Raw genomic sequence first — 19,999 nt, forward strand, 5'->3', positions numbered from 1 at the left:
CCTGGCGGGCAGCTGCTGCCCCTGCGGCAGCAGGAGGAAGTGTTTCGGAAGTGGACGCTCAACGGCAGAACTGGGATCGAGGGGAGAGGGCGGAGAAACGGGAGCAACCGACAGGATTGTGGAAATGACACTGGTTTTTATCTAGCACCCGAAATAATTCATGTCTAGCTTTCACGGCATTACCGAAAAACCAGAGGCCGCTCCGTTTACGATGAGTCGCATAAAAAGGCCGTAAGGTAAGTCAGCCCGGTCCGTGAACCCAGCGGAAGCTATCCTGCTAGCGGCTTCTTTTAGCTAATGCAATAAATGAGCCGCGGCTTGCTAGGCTGGTAGCTCTGTTCGGGGAGACGCGGAGGGTTTAGTGACCTAATAGGGCGAAAACGTAGGCGTGTGTCTGGTTTAAAGCATTGTGGGAAGGTTTAGACGGTTTTCATGCGGTGCCAGTGATCTTAGCCCCTGGATTGGTTTTCTCTGAGGTGTTGAGCAGCAGCATCATGAAAGAGCGATTGTTTAGGACCGCCTGCCTGCGTGGCTAACACGCCACATATTTACGGTGTGGTAAATGTTTACCTGTCAGCCTGACAGGATTACCCTGGGCTTGATAGCCTGAGCTAACATTCAGGTTAACGTGGCAGGTAAACATTATAAGTGGTGCAACAGTGTAACCCAGGTTTGACCCATGTTTATGAGTACATTTAGCAGAGAGACCAAGTTTTGAATCATTATTCATCGTATAATGTCTCCACCGCTGGGGACCATGATATGTCTGTTATCATGGTCAGGAGGTTGTTACCTCAGAGTGTTGGTGTCACTGGATCCAGATACGTTTAAATGTTCTTATTGTGACCCAGTTCACAGCAGCCTCAGACATCAGCCGAGTTTTATGTCGGATTCTTGTGTACATAAATGTTAACCTTATTTCTTGTAAAGTTATTGTTCTGTTTAAAATGTAAATTACAGTCTCTACTGACACATATTTTCTTACAAAACAATAAATACCAGCGTTCTTTCAAAACAACCACAAACCTCAGTATATGTGTTTGAGACTGAGCATGACCAACACAGAGCATCACATAATTAGCACAGTTATTAAATACAATCTGAAAAGTGTGGCACGCTTCTGTTTTCAGGCCTGAGTTGATACGTTATAGAGCAGCTTTTGCTGCAAGCCTTTTCTGTAATCAGCTTTGCACTTCGCTTTCCTCTTTGCAAAATAGCTCCATTGTCATCTTATGGGGGGGGGGGGATGTCTTTCTGAACATCAACTTTCAATCCAGGGGAAAGTCCAGAGTCCAGTTTATTTAAATACCATGGTATTTAAAAGATTTCATATTGTCCAACTTGTTTTATTTTATTTTATTTTTTATTTTTTGCAAAGCTGGAGAAACTATTTTGAATTTTGCTGTTTTGTGCATGAAAATATCGTTGACGGAAACACAGCTAGTGAGCGTTAGCTGCTTTTTCCACTATATTGTTCATTCTTGGTCTTACACCAAGCCCATCTGGTGTCTCTGTTGCTGATGACTCCATCTTAGTCCCACCAAAGCACAGAGTCTGAGGTAAAGGACATGATATCATCATGTGTATGGGATCATAAAGTTGCATAGTAACCTGTTTTATGCTGCTGCTGAGCACTAAGTACATACAGACTACCCAGGCCTGTCACAATAATCAATAAATAGATTAATCGCATGATAAATTAAAACAAGCTCAATAAGTTCCATTTGCATGATTTATCACTTTTCTCTTTCTGCCATAAACTTTTCTTCTCATGTAATCGGCTCCAGGAGTTTTCTAGGCAAGGCAAATGTATTTGTGTAGCACATTGTGTGTCCAAGACAACTCAAAGCACTTTGCAGAAAAATCAAGAGAGTTTGAAAACATATCAAACAAGATAAAAACAAATTAAAGTATATTAAATTAAATCAGGAAAAAGAAATCTGACAGAATATTTTCAACTGTCATATCTTAAAAAAAAAACAGTTTTCTAATGTTTGCATAAGATTTCAATGGTTTTCATTGCAGCAGCTCCTGTTTTATCTGCTGTTGATATAAAGTCGCGGTCGTTATGGAAACAGGGTTATATGCCGGGCAGGCTTCTACCGAGCAGCAGAAGAACTGGGTCGCCCCCGGCCCCCAGCAGAGAGGATGGAGGGGAATGACCCACTGGGGCAGCAGATCAATCCTTTCCTCATCACACGTTATCAGCAGCACAACTGTCCTGATTGGTTCTGCTCCATCTCTCATTTTTCTTTCCCTCCTCTTTCCCTGCAGGGAACACTCAAAAGTTTGACGTCCAAGGGGGGCGGGAAAGGCAAAAAATCCGGGGCGACAGATTCGATCCTCCGGGGCGGCTTCGGCAGGTCGGGGACGGTCGCCATGCGTCGGCGGTGAGGGGCGACTCGTTGCGAGGGACACACACACACGGCGTCCGGAGAGGCGGAGATGAAGCTCAAACAGCGCATGGTGGTGCTGTGTGCCGTGCTCCTGCTGCTGGGCCTGGCCAAGATCTTCCTGCTGGATGGAGGGGAGGGGTCTGCGGCCAGTCGGCGGGACCTCCGCGCCTTCCGGAAGGTCAGCACGTACTTAGCTGACAGGGACCCCGCTCCTGGAAAAGGTGGTAGCACTTTATGTGAAGGGGTGTGCATAACACTGACACGACCCTGCCATAAACATAGCACTTGTTATGAACGTGAAGGAGTCTTCATGAACGCTGTCATGAAGTGTAATTCTGTAAATAATGACATCTTTAAAGAAAGGTTACATCAAATGTGTGATTTTTGTTTTAAGAGTGTCATTATTTACTAAATGACACTTCATGACATCATTCATGAAGACTCCTTCATGTTTGTGACAGGTGTTGTCATGTCAGTCTTATGCACACCCCTTCAAATAAAGCGTTATCAAAAAGGTATTTCACACAATAAAAAGTAAAGAGATTCTGCATAAAAACATTTTTTGTTGCATAAAGCTTTCCTCATCTGTTTGGCAGTTCATCCGCCCATCTGGTCCATGTTTGCATCCTGCGTTTATAACTGCGTGATAATCCCCACAGATGGAGTCGGGTCTCTCTCTGCCCCGGGGAGCCCACCTCACACACACTCTCCAGTCTCCGTGGGAGATAGCGAGCCAGTGGGTGGGCCCCCGAGAGGTGTACCCCGAGGAAACCCCCGAGCTGGCCGCTGTGCTCACCTCGCTGAGCACGGCCAGGATAGAGCGCGCCGACGTGGGCTACAAGGGCACGCAGCTCAAAGCCCTGCTGGTGCTGGACGGAGGACAGAAAGTGGTCTTTAAACCCAAGAGGTCAGACTTCAGATCATTCTGCGATTGGTTATCGATTGAGGGGTTGATTGATCAACTTACGATGAATTGATAAGTGTTGTCTTAAAGCCCTGGGTTTTGATACATGAAGGGATGGATGCACTTTTCATAAAGTGCTGAATTAAAAAAACTAAAATAACTGACTGGATTATCTGACTGCATAAACAGAAAATTGTGATTTTTCTCTTTATAAAATATAACAAAACAGGAACCTCCTGCTGAATAGAAAAATAAAAGATGAAAATATGTGAAACCCTTGATCCACCGTGAACGGACTTGTTCATACAGAAGTGCCATCTGCAGCTGCTCTTGAACGAATGTTAAAATTTCTCTCCATGAAGTGGGTTAAGTCGTGATGGTCTTTAAAATCAGTCATGCTAAGTGACGTCATGCTTTTTATTTTTCGATCGTATTAAATTTTTCTGCGTAACAACCTCTGTTTTTCTGTCATCACATCCTGGCCTTCGCTGCACATGAGTAAGTTTTGAATGAGAAGTTGATTCTGCTCGACTGAATGAGTGTTAAGATGAAACTAAAGAAGCTGTTCAAGTGTTTATATTTCAAAACAGAACCGCATAAAGTTCATGTCACATCCCACACCGGACTCTGTTTCTGTTTTCCCATTCTGTTTCCCATTCTTGTATGGCTCTGCCATCTTTAGTTCTGTATCTACTGGCTGCGTTTGAGGGTGACCAGCAGTGCCTTCTGCTTGATGGAGGCCAAACTACAACACTAAAACAAAATCTAAGCAGACGTTATTAGCTAATTGATTGGAACTAATTTTGATCTAATAAAATATTAATTGTAAGTCAATAAACTGCTTGCATCCCTACTCTGTGACGTTTTTGTACTTTTAAAATGGTTAAAATTCTGACTTCTTCTGATTTTCTCGCTCAGATACAACAGAGACTACGTGGTTGAAGGCGAGCCGTACGCCGGATACGACAGACACAATGCAGAGGTGGCTGCTTTCCACCTGGACAGGTGAGTGTGTGCGTGTGCGTGCTTGTGTGTGTGAGTGTCACACATTGCTTGAAATGATCCGTGACGTTTCCTTTCGTCCTCAGGATCCTGGGGTTCAGGAGGGCGCCCCTGGTGGTGGGCCGATACGTCAACCTGCGAACGGAGATCAAACCCGTCGCCACCGACCAGCTGCTGAGCACTTTCCTCATGCAGGGTGAGCGCACGCTTTCCTTCCACTCCACATGCAAATTTCTCGCGAGGGGTGAGCGTTTTCAGTCCTCTGGCTTTGAGTCAGTGCGGTTGTCTGGAATGAAAGATCCTCGTATATTTCTGTCCAGTTCTGTTCTCGTTCTGAGTTTGTTTTGAGCTTTGTGAGACTCAAATTTACTCTCCGTTAAACTGACGTGTCCTATATTTTTCTGGCTCTGTCTGAATAAAGTCTAGAAATCCACCCTGCAGGGGCGTGGCATCAGCGATGCTTGCAATAAAACAAAACTCCGGAGAATTTCAGTAACGGATGTGGGAATGACCTGAGTCAAGATGTTTGACCAGTCTGGGTGCAGCAGCTTAATCTAAATAATTGCAAACCTGTTGCGTGAATCTCAGTTGAAGTATGCATCAGACCAGTTTGAGATTTAAAAAGGAAAAATTCATCATTAACACCAAATTCGTCTTCTTCCTGAGACAGGCAAAGGTTCCTACAGCCTGGAATTGGCTTGTATCATTTTCCATTGAACATGGAAATTATAAGAGTTGGAGAAAAAGTGTAAAAAAAAAACAACACAAAAAAAACCTGAAGAAATGCAGGTAGTTTTCACAGTTGGTACATTTATTTTACGTGAAATCAACTTTCTTGAATTTTGAATTGCAACATTATACCTGGAGTTTCACATTTTAGCCGTTGGTATTTTGCTTTTTTTACATAATGACTGAATGTACGCGCATTAAGAAATCAGAAAAAGTTCCGTTTCGTCACCTGTCTAGACATCCAAACAAAGGACTTTGCACAATTTTATTTTAGAGTTTGACAAACTAATCAGCGTACTACACTCCATTCTTTACTTAGCGATTGTGGAATACAGCTGATTAAAGTTAGCTTTTTATACATAACAGTTTGTTTTTTCATTGCTTTTCTTTATTTTTGGAACCCACAGATGACCCAATTAGTTTTTTTTGCAGGTACAAAGATAAAATTAAACAACACAGAAACTGAAGTCTGTAAAAGTCTTCAAACACGCATCAGCAAGGATTTTCTGATTTTGGTCATCAAAATAAAAACAGTGAATTTTTATAAAGTTGCTTTTTTATGATGATGCATCATGTTCTGTAAACATTCTCAGGAATTTTCCACCTTTAACACCACATTTACTGTAAACATACAAGCCGTAACGACTTTCTGAAAATCTGTGCAGTCCTCCGGCTCATTCTGGGGATCCCGAGGCGTTCCCTGACCAGACGGGAAATCGAGTCCCTCCACTCAGATCTGGGTTTCTCCTCCCCACTATGAAAGATGCTCACTTCGAACGCTTGAATAAAAAAAAAAAAAAAATCTATTGATCATTAGTTTAAAAATAAATTCAACCTTTAGTTTAATCATAGGGAAAACTTTGTCGATGTGTTCTTGGAGTAGATCTTCTTGGAAGGTTCAGCACTGCTGCAGGTTATTTTAGACTTTAGTCTAAAATAATGACTTTGTAACCGTTAGGGTTTTTTTTTTTTTACATTATTTTACATGATGTGCTGCTAGTTGAAATCTTTCAGCCTTCAGAGAGACTCTAAAAATATAAGGTCAGATGATTATATCTTCTTAGTTTGGCTTCTAAAATTGAGCTCAGCTTTCATAAAAATGTACTTTACTGACATCTGATTCATGATTTGTAGGGCCATTTTTTCCCCGCCACTTAAACTAAAATCGTTTAAAAACTTTTTTTGTTTGTTTGTTTTGCAGTGACTCGGGTTATTTTTATCCAATATTAGAATTTGCTTCATCTGAAACATTTTAATGCGGGGGAGAACATTTATCTCACCACTGCAGGAGACAGTTCTACTTAAGATTGAGAAGATTAGTTTCAGGAAAAACAGCATGAAGTGCAATGTGTTGGTGACAGGTTGACGCGATGAATGACAATGTTATTTTGATATTACTGTGCAGCTCGGTTTCACACCAACTGTAAGGTACAGGTGTGCCTCTTTGAATTAGAACATCAAAAAGCGAATTTATTTCTGGAGTTGAAAGTGAATCTCACGGTATGAGATCTTCCAGACTTTTATTTCTGATCTTTTGAATCATTACTTCTCACACCTTCCTCCTGAAAATACTCTGCAGATTCTCAGTCTGATCCATTGCTTGTGAATCTTCTGTCACATTTTTTCCCCCTTCCACTAAACTTTCCATGAACAGGTGCAGCATTCTGAACATCCAGCTGGTTCTGCTGCGACGTTTTCTTGGTTTTCCATTTTGTGGAGATCGTTCTGTCTGTAGGACAAACGACATAGCGGTCTTTGCTATTTTTATTTATTTTTTAGTATTTTAGTAATATTCAAATTTTCTGAGAAGATGAATTTCAGGATTTTGTTAGCTGTAGTCATTGAAAGAGACACAAATTGGCACACGTTGAGTCAAACTACTGAAATTAATTTCTTTAATTAAATGTTTAGTTATATTCTGTGTTTGTGGGATTTTCCCCGCTGAATAAATTAACTAAAATTGAACCCAGACTTTTTTTTTTTCTAAAACTTCCAGAGTGTGATTATGTCACAGCAATAAAAGATGAGTTTATTTTAAGGCTTTGTAGATGTCTTTACATAGAAGAGCCATATAAAAATGCTTTTTATTCTTTACCTGCTCTATAAGTTCGTTTTTATTTCATAAAGATGAAGAGGAGCCGCTGCTCCTCCGTTTTTGGACGTGTGGCAGCAAAGCTGTTTTCTCTTCCTTCAAATTTCTTTGGGGGAAAAGTCAGACCAATTAATTTTAATTGCACTCTTTTTAAACTATCAAGCATAAACTAAATATTACAAATAATTGCTACATCAAAAAGAATTTCTTAAAGACAGACTCAGGATGAGCTTTATATTTAATGGGACGTATTAGTAAAATGAAAAATCAATCATTTTTATTTGTGATGCTGAAAAAGCGTTTGCTCGATATAAGAAATGTTTTTACACCACCGATATTTTACTTTCTCGGGGGATAAAAGACTTTTTTTTTTTTTAGATGCCTAAAAGCTGGAACACATTTCAGTCACAGAAGAAAGTAATCCAGATCTGGTTAATGTTACGGTTGATAAATCTAATATTAACAGAAGATCAATTGTGAGAGAATATATTCATCTTTGCAGGAATCTCACAACGTTTTTAGGCTAAATTAAACCAAAACAAAGCAAATCTGATTATTACAGAAGATGGCTGGTTTAATCAATGCGTGACTCTGGTAAACACGACAAGTTTCATACAGATGGAAGAAATTTACGTGGAAAAGTATAATTAGTTTCGTGATTATCCCTGAAATAAAACTAAAGCAAAAAAAGGCAGATTTTATATATATATATATACACACACACACAGGTTGATGTTGGAGGGAATGTGGAAACCTTGTGGCCGATCGTTTTCATTTCCTTTGGGATTGTCAAGTTCTCCAGCCTGATTGGCTGAAATGAGACCGAATGCGGTATCTACTCAATATATTTGTGAGAAGCTTCATATAAAACCAGCTTAGAAGATGAATGCAGTCGACAGAGTTCAGTGTTGATGAGTTGCAGTTCAGACGTTAAATGACGATCGATGAGGTTTTTATATTACTGTGCAGCTTTATCAAATTAGCTGCGCAGGTAAAAGTGATCATTTACAGTGTGGGCATTAGGCTGGCAGAGAAAATCCAGCATGTGTAGAAAAGATGTCTTTTGCATATGAGAGTTTTTTTCTGTGAAGTATATAGAGGGGCAGCTCTGGCTCTTTTTTTTTAATACACAGTGCAGCAGAGTTGCCCACCTAAATCACACGAGTTCGCTCTGTGTCACCAACTTGACTTATCGATTACGTTTGTGTTTTTTTTTTTTTTTAGTGACTCATTTAATAACTTCAGTGCTTCAGATCATTTTCAGCCCTTCACCTTCTCATACACAAACAGTTTTTAGTGTTTCAGGTTTTAATCTGGTTAATTCTCATGCAGGAGGTCTCGCGGTTATTTTGTTTTGGTCACAATCTGACATTTCAGAAGAGCCTTCAGGCTCCAACGTGGGATTAGAGCCAGTTCAACTGAAACGGTGATGAAAATGTAGAATTAAATTATCTGCACAATTTGAGCATCTTTTTGATTATTTATCTCAAAATGTGAATTTGTGGGTTCTTTGTCTGAAATGGCAGATCACAGACAGGAAACAGGAAGTAGGACTATATAGAGGGGTCTCTCAGGCCCGCCAAATAAAACTCATCTGGAGCCGCAAATGTCACGACTTTTTGAGAAAGGACAACTTATAATTTTAGGTAAATGTCTACTGTAGGGAATTAGTTATTTTTAAAGGGCAACCATCTTATTTCTGTTTGTAGGATTTAAAATAAACATAAAACTTAGCAAAAAGAGGACGGATTGTTTTAAAAATAAAAACAGGTTACAAGCTTATGACAAAAAACATATTACTAGTACTTTTAATGTCATTCTTTGTTATAATTCAATGCAAATATTGTAGAAATAGACTAAATAATTGTTAAAAGACCTGCGTTGGTTATTATATCCAAATTTAAAAACATTAGCAGGTTGGAGAGCCTTGGGCTAGATGAAGAGCTGACTTGACTCAGACCGGTTCTATATTTGCAGTTTTTAATTTGTTAACATTAATTTACTTGCTTTGCTGACTTTTATTGTAATTATTCTACCAGATTTTTGTCTTGACTTTTGTATTTTATTTTTGTCAACCAAAACACCAAGTGGTATAATAGCTGTTCTGGCTGATTTAGTATTTTTCTTTCTGGATAGTTTATGCTTTGGTGTTTTTTTTTTTTATTAACTCTGAAATCTTACAGAAACATTTAATCTTTGTAGATTTTAGTCACTCTGATAAATCGTCTCAAAACATCATACAAGTCTGGAAAAGCTGGGGGGATTTTCCCTCTTGTGGGAATGAGCTTTGACTATTCAGGTAGAAAAAGTCAAACGTTTTTCGCATCACACCGCAGGGGGGAAAGAAGAAATAAAAAATAAAACGGTACACCGGGGCATCTAAACACCTTGTGAATTCACCGTTCGTTCAGTACATCACGCTGACTCATCTCTGAACCCGTGTTAATATTCAGCTTCATTGTTTTTCCTTTTTGATTCACTATAATGCAAATGAGCCACATATGAATTTTGAACTCGTCAGTCATGCTGCAAACATGCAACTTTCGGAGTACATTTTCTATGACCATGAAAAAAAAAAAAATTCAATAACTTTACTGCTGCCCATGAAGTTGGAATATCTTTAACAACTTTCCGTAAAATGACAGTTTCATGACTTATCCCTGACGAAACGTCTATTTTAAGTTTTTGGGGTTTTCTTGTTAAATCACAGCAGCCGCGTCATTCCCTGTCCTCCTCGTGTCTCTCTTCAGGTAACAACACGTGTTTCTACGGGAAGTGCTACTACTGCCGGGAGACGGAGCCGGCGTGCGCGGATGGCGAAACCATGGAGGGGTCACTGACCCTCTGGCTGCCGGACGTGTGGCCCCTGCAGAAACACAGACACCCTTGGGGCCGCACGTACAGAGAGGGCAAACTGGCCAGGTGGGTGTGGCCTTCACGGCCGCCTGGGACAATTCTGTGACACAAATTTTCCCAGATTCGGTTTGATGATTGCCAAGAAAAATTAAAACGTTGCGTTGTTCAGGCTGGTAATTGAATGTGGGTGAGCTTTGATTGCTCATAACATGAGGTCAGAATGCAGTTCGGTGTGTGCGTGCGTGTGTGTCCGCGTGTTTGCTGCTTCTGCTGTTGAGGGAAGTTGCACACAGTTCTGCATTGCAGCAACGAATTCCCTTCTGCAGACTCGGACATCCCATCATTTCCCAAGTATCCTCTGATGTTTAGTGTGGCTTTCATATGGGTGAAAGGAGCAGAAACCTGTGGTGCAGATGATGGCGACCTGCTTCTCTTTTAGCAATAATTGGACAGAGGGGAAATGTTTTGCGTTTTGGCAGAAACGATTGGAGTACTTTTTCTATGGGGCGGGCGTTCATCATTTAATTTACCATTAAAAGTGAAAAACTTATTATTATAACAAGAAAGCTAATTAGTTGTCACAATAAACTCCGATTAACGCTGTTTTAAAAAAAAAAACCCAAAAGTGTCCGTATTGTTGGCATTGTCAGTTTTGCTGTTATTCTCCACTGTTTGTTCAGTGAACGTACCGACAAATTTGAAAATATGATTAGATGTAGTTGCTGTGTACAGTTCAGTCATACAAATCACACTTTTTTTATGTGACTATGATTGCTGGACATTTTTTAGTTGCCTAAAAAAAGAACCGAATAGTTTGCATCATCACTTTTGTCGTCATCACAATCATTCCACAACTTATCATGATCCCCCACCCCCTGGTTTATTCTGCTTTTGCTTCCTCGTTGCATCGAAGTAGTTCAGGTCAGATAAATTTTAGTAACAGCCATGATGTAAATTCAAAGGCTATTTTTAATATGGTCTCAGTTTAAAAACAAGGGCTGTCCCCGATAGAAAAATAACTGAGATCAACCAGGCCTGATGGCGCCCTGACCCGCACAGTCAAGATAACTGGAACCTCTTTGATGACATGAAGTAGGCCAGTTAAAGCAATTCATCAATGGATGAAAGACAAAGGCATTAGTATTTATGTTTAAATTATTAGCCACTGTTACTGAGGTAATAGCTATTGTAAGAAAATATAATATGTGAAAAAATTGACCAGATCTCTTTTCTCATCAGAACCACCAATATGCTTATCTTTGTAAAAACTCATCAGAATTTTAGTTTTTAGTTCATTTTTTATTCATTTTATTTATATCTGTTTGTTTTGGGATGATATTGCTGGGAGAAGACTTTTTTTTATTACATAGTAGAATTATCATCTGAAACACACAAGTCCAAAAAAATGACCAAAATTGTTATTTCAGAGAGGCATAGTCAAAGTCCAGACTAAAAATATATGGACATTTTAGCTTGACCTTAAACTGGAGACACACTTCCACTGCAATTGCTCTTCTATTAAAATGTGTTTATTGATCTACAAAATATACACTTGTCAGAAAAGAGGAAAAATACTTTTTTATGGCACTGTACATTTATGTGCAAGCTAAGAAATGGGAAGTAGTAAGCGTTCTGAAGATGCTGATCCTTAAAACGCCTTACCACATCTTCAGTCTTCAACGCTGATATTGCTCATTATTTTATACATTTGTCTTTGTTTTGCCAGGTTGTTCCGTTCCGAAGATTGTTTTGAGCAACCTAACATTTCTCTATCCCAATTCATCTCTGACTTTTGAATATCTTAAAGTTTAAATTCTCCCAGGGTATTTTATTTTTTTCTTTAAAAAAAAAAAATCAGAGAAAAAAAAACAAAAACCCACTGGGCCAGGAATTAAGCCTTGTGGGACTCCCTTGGGTATTTGCAATAGGTCCGAATAGAACCGTCTGTCTGAGCTGCCTGGTACCACTTATGAGATGATTTCCAAACCATTTCACGTTTTGTTTAGAATAAACATCTGGAAGACATTTAAGTAATTTGAGGTGGACGATAGTGTCAAACGCTTTAGAAAAATTGACTGTTGGTCACGAAGAGCTTATGTTGTTGCATAGCAGGAACATTAGTGGGTGTGTGGGTGTTTTTTTTTATGATGGGTAATTAAATATTGTGCCGTAGAAGAAAAAGTACAGCATGTCTATGTGAAGAAGAATATTTTATGAGTTACTCTTAGTTAAAAGACGGCAGAGAGGAGAGAGGAGCATCAATAAATCAAAGACTGATCAGATCAGAGGACGTACAGATGACAGATACATGTATAGTGAGATGTTCTGATGAACCTTATTATTGTGAAATGGTATTTTTGCCTGAGAACTTCTAGCACAGTAACATTCTTTAACGAGATCAGTGAAAAGATCTATGAGGTAAAGAGGAAATTCCTAAATGAGATTTTTGGGAAAGAGAAATTAACTGGATGCAATAAAAGTATCAAATCACTGTCAAAACCTTTTTTTTTCTCTTTTTTTTTTTCTTTTCCCTGGTGATTCCTACTGGATCTGTTCAAAATGTAGTCGTATAAATCCACCAACAGGTGGATTTATATTATTACTTCAAATCCTTAGCTTAATTTCTAACTCATTAAAGACGCATCACAACATTATTGTTTGGTTTTTGTTTTGGTCAATAATGAAAGACTCCAACGTTACTCCAAAACAAAAGATGAGTTTCAGCAAATGCCAGATAAGCTCGGTCTATAGGTCTATGATGAAACCGAGCTTATCTGTCAAACATCAATAAGCAGTTCGTAGACTGTGTAATTTGACAGACATCTTGGCCATTTATTGCACCAGAAATGACGTTATTAGCACAAGTGGGTGAAGCTTAACCTACTAAAATGTTTTTGAAGGTTAACGGAAAGTTTTTTAAAACTGAAACTCTTCCACCTCCAGTGAAGACTCGGTCAAGACTGGGCTGCATTTTCTCGTTGAACTTACTGTTGTAATGCCTACTTTTAAACAACTTTTGATCATTAATAGTACTATTCTGAAATACCAGACACGTTTCATACAAGATTAATTAGAACTGAGTTTTGGAGACCTAAATAATGTTAGTTATAGTAGCTTTTACCAGGACTACAATTGTACACGGGAATAACGTATTTAGTATGTAAATACTTTACGAATATAAAAGTGAGCCACAGAAAAGTTAAAACTTCAAATGTTTTTCAACTTGTACAGGAAATTTGTGAAGAAAGTTAGTTTTATTTGAACAACTTGCCACTTTTTCTCGTTTTCTGTAGATTAAAAATTTGATCAGGTTTTCTTTTTGTTTTGCTGCGTCAAAGAATGTGCAGCATTCCCAAAGCATTTTCATGTGTAGAAATCATTATAGTAATTTTATTACAAGAATTTTGAGCTGCTATGATTAATACAGATCAAAGAAAAAAAAAATCCACTGAGGCATACATTTCTGCCCAAAGAAATGCTTACACGAAAAGAATGTGATGTTATTTGATGTTGAAAAGTTGTACATTTGCATGAAAAAAAATTACACTTCATTGTGATTAAAGGCATATACATTTATAAAATTAAAACTAGGGTAGTCTTTGAATTTGTAAATTCAGAAACTTGTGGCTGCATCGAATCTGGTCCTCAGTGCCACGTTCTACCTGATAGTGGACTTCATAATCTCAGACAACTTTAGTTTTGTTTTTCAAAATTTTGACTCGACCATGTCAGAATGTCGTTTTAATATCGTAAATGTATAGAGATTTTTTTTCTTGGCTTTGACTTTGTCGTCAGGCAACATCCAAATTTCTTTAATATAAAAATGTCAAATTAATCTCAATATTTTAGATATCTTTGGCAGAAGTGTACTCCTTATTTTGTATTTTATTCTTATTTTATTTGCTTTTTTTTTTTTTTCAAACATGCTGCTGTGTACTGAGCTAAAAAAAAGTCCATTAGCAGCCACTTAACTATTGTTAGTGGCTGCCAATGAGTCATTTAACTCTTCATATCTGTATCAATGAATCAAAATAATCATATAGCACAGTGTAATATTTCATACCAAAAATGGATGCCTTTTCATGCTGTCCATTTTGTCCAAAATGACTGTCTTTCACTCAGTGGTTTGTTAGATTATTTTCCCTTCACATCAGCCCAGACCTGAAAGACATGTGTTCCCCTTTATCTAAATTTAGCCTAACTGATTTTTCTTCCCATCTGTGTCTGAGGTCTGGTTTCTCCTTTCTGGTTCCTCTGTCTACACAGCTGCGCCGTGTAGACAGAGGGCAGCTACGAGCACACTATTGTCGCATCTATTGTGCAATCAGAACTTTGAGGAAATGAAAATTGGGAAAAATAAACTGAGCCGCAGATCTTGGTTAGTCACCGTAGCGATGCTCCCATGGGATGTTTCACCTCATTTCCTGTCTTGTAAAATTCACTTTAATGACTTTTCTCTCATCCTACCCTCATCCTTAAATGCCGCTCTAACCACCTGATCTTATCTTTCATGGGCTGACAGGAAGGTACTTCCAGTTGCCACTGCAAACAAACTTACTCCAGTCTATCTGAAGAACTTTCACGTTTGTTTTTCCACATAGGTGGGAGTATGATGAAAGCTACTGCGAGGCAGTGAAGAAGATGCCCCCATACGACGCGGGGCCGCGGCTCCTCGACGTGATCGATACGGCTGTTTTTGATTATCTGATCGGCAACGCCGATCGCCATCACTACGAGAGCTTCCAGGATGACGGCGGAGCCAGCATGCTCATCCTGCTCGATAACGCCAAGAGGTGAGGAGTGATGAACCCACAACATGAAATTATTTTGATCGTATTTTTTATTTTAGTTTTTTTTTTTTTTTTTTTGAGGTCGTATCATGTTTGTTTTGCATCAAATTTAAAGAAGTCCCTTGTGTTATTTTTTTTTTTTTTACCGTAACCGAGACTCTGGAGCGGAGTCTGTGTGCAGCACAGCACTGACAAAACAGATTAGTCACTCCTGAAGAGTTCCAGTAAAATTCTTCTTTTTAGTAAACGTGTCGGCACCATAAGGATATTGTTAATCCACTTTTTACATCTCACTTCTGGTATCCTGCTAAATTGTCACTCATCTCTTCCAGTTTGCCCATCTCTTTTTCAAGAACTTGCCGCCACTGAAACCGTTTTGTAACTGAGTCATCTACGCCCACTCCTCGGATGGAAAGATGAGGGTTTTTCTAGTCTTGCTCTTAAATTTGTTTGTTTTATAAACACAGTCTGGTTTGTGAACAGTTTTACTGATAACTTCTCTTTTTTTCTGAGAAGCGTGGTGTCAGACCTTATTGTTTTTGTCTGGCTATAAAATGTCTCCCTGGCAGAACAAATACATTATTTCATATATTTTTTTTTTTTTACTTCTAGACCAAGCAGCAGCAGATCTTTATCTGAACATTGAATCACTTCCTTTTTGCTGTTGTGGTGGAATGAGGGAATGTTGGTTTTACATTGGATGGATGATGAGGATTATTCTCTAATAAACCTCAGCACCTTAAATAACTCATACCTCCTTAAAAAGCCTTAATCTTGAAATCAAGGCCTTTAAAAGTCTTAAATCCACTTAAAAACATGTAAGATGGTATTAAAAACATTCCCCATGTGTCTTAAATATTGTAGTGGCAGGACTATTTAATTTTGTATATTTTATGTAGGTTTTTTTTTTTCCTCATAGGAGTTTCCATCAGGCAACAGTTTGAGTCGACTGCAAATTTATTGCCAGTTGGGAGGATGTTCGTTTTTGCCGTTATCAACCCGTACAATGTTGCATGTTTGTGCAAAAAAAAACAAACAAACAAAAAAAACAACTCGACACAGAAAACGGTCGTGCTTCTGCTGCTAGCGGTTTTGGAGCAGCATTTGGTGCGACACAAACTGAGAAGTTGAGAAAAACAAACAAACTCTGAAGTCAGAGATTTAAGCCTGTCGAAGAATTTTATTTCAACAAAGTTATTGCTGCGTGTGTTGTTACGAGAGAACAGCTGAGAAGGAGGAGATTATGGACAAGAAGCGGAGCATGAGACGAAAACAGAGGCGCAGATGCAGCTTGCAGATGCAACGATGAAAAATGGGGGAGAGGGGAGTAAAAGGAATGGCAATTAATGTCTTCAACTAAAGTAAGAATGTGACAATATCTGTAGTTAATCAACCGGTAGTTTCTACTTCTTTAGTTTTGAGGAAGATCTATTCCTCGAATAGTTCTTCCTGTTTGTCACGGTGGTTAAATACTAATCCACAACCCAAAGCTGCAATGACTATATTTGGTGTCAGTGAAGGGAACTACCTCATAATTAGGAAAAGTTGTACACACTTCATTGCTTTCACTCCTTTGCTTGCACACAGAAGGATATTTATTACAAATATAATTCCAAAGACCCTATGAAAGGTCTAAAGCTAGGAGATCTGATGCAGTTTATACAAAAATATCAGACATTCACTAACAAGCTCTAGGGATAAATTATTATTCTCCATCTGGAATTCAGGTAGCCCAGACAGGCTCAAAGCAGAGTTTTTACTCTTATTTAGATTTTTTTTTTGTATAGTTATTTAATTTCTTCAGCAATTATGATTATTATTTAAATTGTTTTTTATTATTTTTTTGTCTTAATTGTGGTTGCCCATGCAAAATAATGTAAATAGTGTGGGGCCTTACGACACGGTTTGATGACTTCTGCTTCTTTGGATGAGTGATCCTGATGTTGGCGGGTCGAATGAAGGGGGCTGAGTGTGTTTCACCTATAAGTGTAAAAATATGAGCAACATTAACATGTATCTGTTATCTGTTGCGGCTCAGCATAAAGATTTTCTTTTTAAAATAGTCCTTTCTCAGTAATTTTGAGGCAAGAGCTCAATAGTTTGTATGTGTGGAGTATTCACACACCTTCGACTTCTCTTGTTCGTCTCTGTTGTGTTTTCTCGGCAGCTTCGGCAATCCTTCTTTGGATGAGCGAAGCATCCTGGCGCCCCTCTACCAGTGCTGCATGTAAGTCCCCACATGGTCAGGTCACATTCATCAGATTGGCCTCTCCCATAACCAATCGCCTCTGTATGTTTTGTGCTTTCGACTTCCTGCGACAGGATTCGTGTTTCCACCTGGAACAGGCTGAGCTTCCTGAAAGGTGGAGTCCTGAGTTCGGCCATGCGACAGGCGCTCGCTTTTGATCCCATCAATCCCGTCCTGGCGGAGCCTCACCTCGCAGCTCTGGACAGGCGTCTGAACGGAGTCATAGCAACTGTGAAGCAGTGCATGGAAGCACAAGGCCCAGACAACACGCTGATAGAGGATCGGATGAACCTCCCGCATCCGTAGGAAAGCAAAAACAAACGGCGAGGCTCGTCCAAACAGCCGTCTTCAGACAGTGGCTCTGCAGCTCCGGGGAAACAGAAGCGGCAAATGAAACGGCACGGTGGACCAAAGGCGGCACGTTTCTTCACCCTCCATCCGTTTATCGACTCTCTGAGAAATGCGATCCTCAACGGAGAACTCTGATCAAAGAGTCGGCGAGCGCTCGACCGTTTCACATCCAGCCTCTCGGGACCGGAGTGAGAAGGAAAGCAAACACTGCGAGCAAATTCTACCGCTGCTGGTGTCGATGTTCCTCCCACCTCTTGCCAAATCCTCCCTCATCGGTCATGCTTGTTCATGTACGCCTCATTAGCCGCAGACGACGGATGAAGAAGTGTGAATGCTTGAAATGAGTCTCTGACATCTCTGTGAAAGCCGCACTTCAGACTAGAGCCAATAAACTGAGATGTTACTTTAATTGTATATAAAAAAATACTCCTTCAATTTATTTAGTTTTAAATGGAACTGATAATTGACTCATTTTTGCTCAATATTGTACATATTTAAGTAGTGATGTAGATTAATGAACTTATGGGATATAAATATTTGGACTATAATATTAAATAAAATTTAGAGAGAGTGTGTGTGTGTGAGAGAGAGAGTAAAAAGGAGAGAATGAGAATGAGTGCCATACTGTGCCGTAACTCAAAGCTACTGACATGACAGACTTGAATCATGGTGGGTGTCAAAGGTTTTGGGGTGTTTTATTTCATTTTCGGCATTAAACTATGGTCTACATCTGTCTACCCAAGTTGTCTTTTTTAGTCTCGTCACCAAAATAATTTGCCATCAGACTTTCCCCTAAAAGCAATTTTCAAATGTTGATTATGGCAAGAAATCTCCAAGTCATCAGGGCCTACGTGAAAATGTTCTTTTCTTTGAGCGTGGAGTTAACTGTAATCTCTTTCACAATACATTTCCTTCATTAGCATGCCAAAAAAAGCTGCCTCTTGAGTTTCCTCTGACTAAATCATAAGAGATGGTGACGGCAAGTACAAACTAGAAAGTGTGCATTTCCTATGAAAATACAAGTGTGAATACTTTTGGTGAAAATGGCAAAAGCGTTTGAAGCCGACTGCTGAAGACTTGCAGAAAGATGAGAAATAGTCCATGCGGTGTGAAAAACCCAGGTAAAAGCCAAAATTAGCTAAAAAGCTAAAACTAGCTAAAATACTAATGATAGCATCTAGGCTACCACTAGCATGCTGGGTTAAAGTAATATAATTCATGAAATGTAAAAAAAAAAAAAAAAAACTTTGTAAACCCTGAAATTAGGAAAGGACAGAAAAGTTCCCCCATTCCTTCTGATAAAAACGGCGGGTGAATGAAACCCAAACCTTTTATGGTTCCTGAGACATCAACATTTGTTTGGAGGCATCGTGGTGACTACAAAAAATATGCTACAGCAGTACGAAAAAAGCAAAGTCAAAAGCTCAAATTATTCCCAGGTGTTAAACGGCATAAAACCTGGCAAACTGCCCAACTTCAAAATGCCTTGTTTCCTCCATGACGGCTCTGAAACTGGATGATTGATTACCATTAATGGGCAGGACCTGAAACATCCACTGTGAAACACAACGGACATTTTATATTGTAATTCTCAATTCTGCCACAGGATGGAGCGGTTTCCCCCATGGGGAGAAAAATTCATAAAAAGCTGAAAAATAGTATGAAGGTTACGAATATCCAGAGAGATAGCCGGCATTAGGAGAGCAAGCTAAATAGTATAAAAGTTGAATGGTGAAAATAGCACAAAGTATGCGGGAGAAGAAGCGCGGCAAAATTTACGGAGAAAAGTGGAACGCAGTAGTGTGAATGCCCTAGAGCATTCACATTAATAACTTTTTAAAAATGTAGTGGGCAATACAGGAGGCACGTTTGTCAGTACAAAATCTGCATCGGAAGACTACATAGTATTCTTTTCAAAACATTACAGGGAATCTGCATAAAGTTTTAAATTCAGATTTAAGCCTTAAATTTTAATTTAAATGTCTTAAATTTGTTAAGAAAGGTAAGTTGGCCTTTAATATGTTAATCAAAGAGTTTAAATTTTGAATTAACAGGACTATTTGACTTAGCTCAGGAAGTATCGTCATGGTTTTACAGCAGGAAAGTGGGGTGTCCCGTCAGACCGTCAGTTCCCGAAACCACACACACAAAAGAAAATGGTAAAGGTGCACTTGAGGTCAGTGCCAACCTGCAATGAACCTGCTACTAACCTCGTCTCTTACGGAGGCGGGAAGGTTAATCCCTTATATTTTTTATTTTTCACATCAAATTTTTCTGTCAGGAAAAAGTTTTAGTCACACTCAGGCATCTTTATTGCATTCTGTGACTAGCTAGCCAGCTAGCTTTTTTGCGTCCATCATAAGTAAATTTATTGTCGGTTAGCTGAACAAAGACTGTACATTTCTGGAGATCCATCCATCCACCAATCCGTTTTCTATCGCGCTTATCCCTAGTGGCGATGCAACGGGTGCTGGTGCCTGTCGCCAGTGGTCAACAAGTGAGAGGCGGGTATCACCCTGGACAGGTTGCCAGTCCATCGCAGTTTCTGTGGAGATATGGTTCTTAAATTCTGTTCAAAATGATCTTAAATCTTGAGTTTGAGATGTTGAAACCCTGCATCAATGATGGATG

At 39.3% G+C, this 19,999-nt stretch overlaps 1 protein-coding gene across 1 annotated transcript; it reads left to right on the forward strand.

The window, feature by feature from the left end:
* fam20b (FAM20B glycosaminoglycan xylosylkinase) lies at positions 1-18,105 on the forward strand. Its single transcript, XM_008407331.3, has 9 exons — positions 1-236; positions 2,275-2,574; positions 3,056-3,303; positions 4,219-4,305; positions 4,389-4,498; positions 9,874-10,045; positions 14,581-14,772; positions 16,937-16,996; positions 17,092-18,105. Exons 2-9 carry the CDS (start codon positions 2,446-2,448, stop codon positions 17,321-17,323), a joined length of 1,230 nt encoding a protein of 409 aa, XP_008405553.1. The 5' UTR covers positions 1-236; positions 2,275-2,445; the 3' UTR covers positions 17,324-18,105.
* Positions 18,106-19,999: the final 1,894 nt, after the last annotated feature.

This window comes from Poecilia reticulata, chromosome 4 (genome assembly GCF_904066995.2).
Source record: "Poecilia reticulata chromosome 4, P_reticulata-male-v2, whole genome shotgun sequence".
NCBI classification, from domain to species: domain Eukaryota; kingdom Metazoa; phylum Chordata; class Actinopteri; order Cyprinodontiformes; family Poeciliidae; genus Poecilia; species Poecilia reticulata.

Excerpts from the sequence above, each read along its gene's own strand:
- fam20b (XM_008407331.3), top strand. The coding sequence starts at position 2,446 with ATGAAGCTCAAACAGCGCATGGTGGTGCTGTGTGCCGTGCTCCTGCTG. Across the intron at positions 4,499-9,873 it reads GAGCACTTTCCTCATGCAGG|GTAACAACACGTGTTTCTAC; the intron begins GTGAGCGCACGC and ends GTCTCTCTTCAG. Across the intron at positions 14,773-16,936 it reads CTGCTCGATAACGCCAAGAG|CTTCGGCAATCCTTCTTTGG; the intron begins GTGAGGAGTGAT and ends TTTTCTCGGCAG.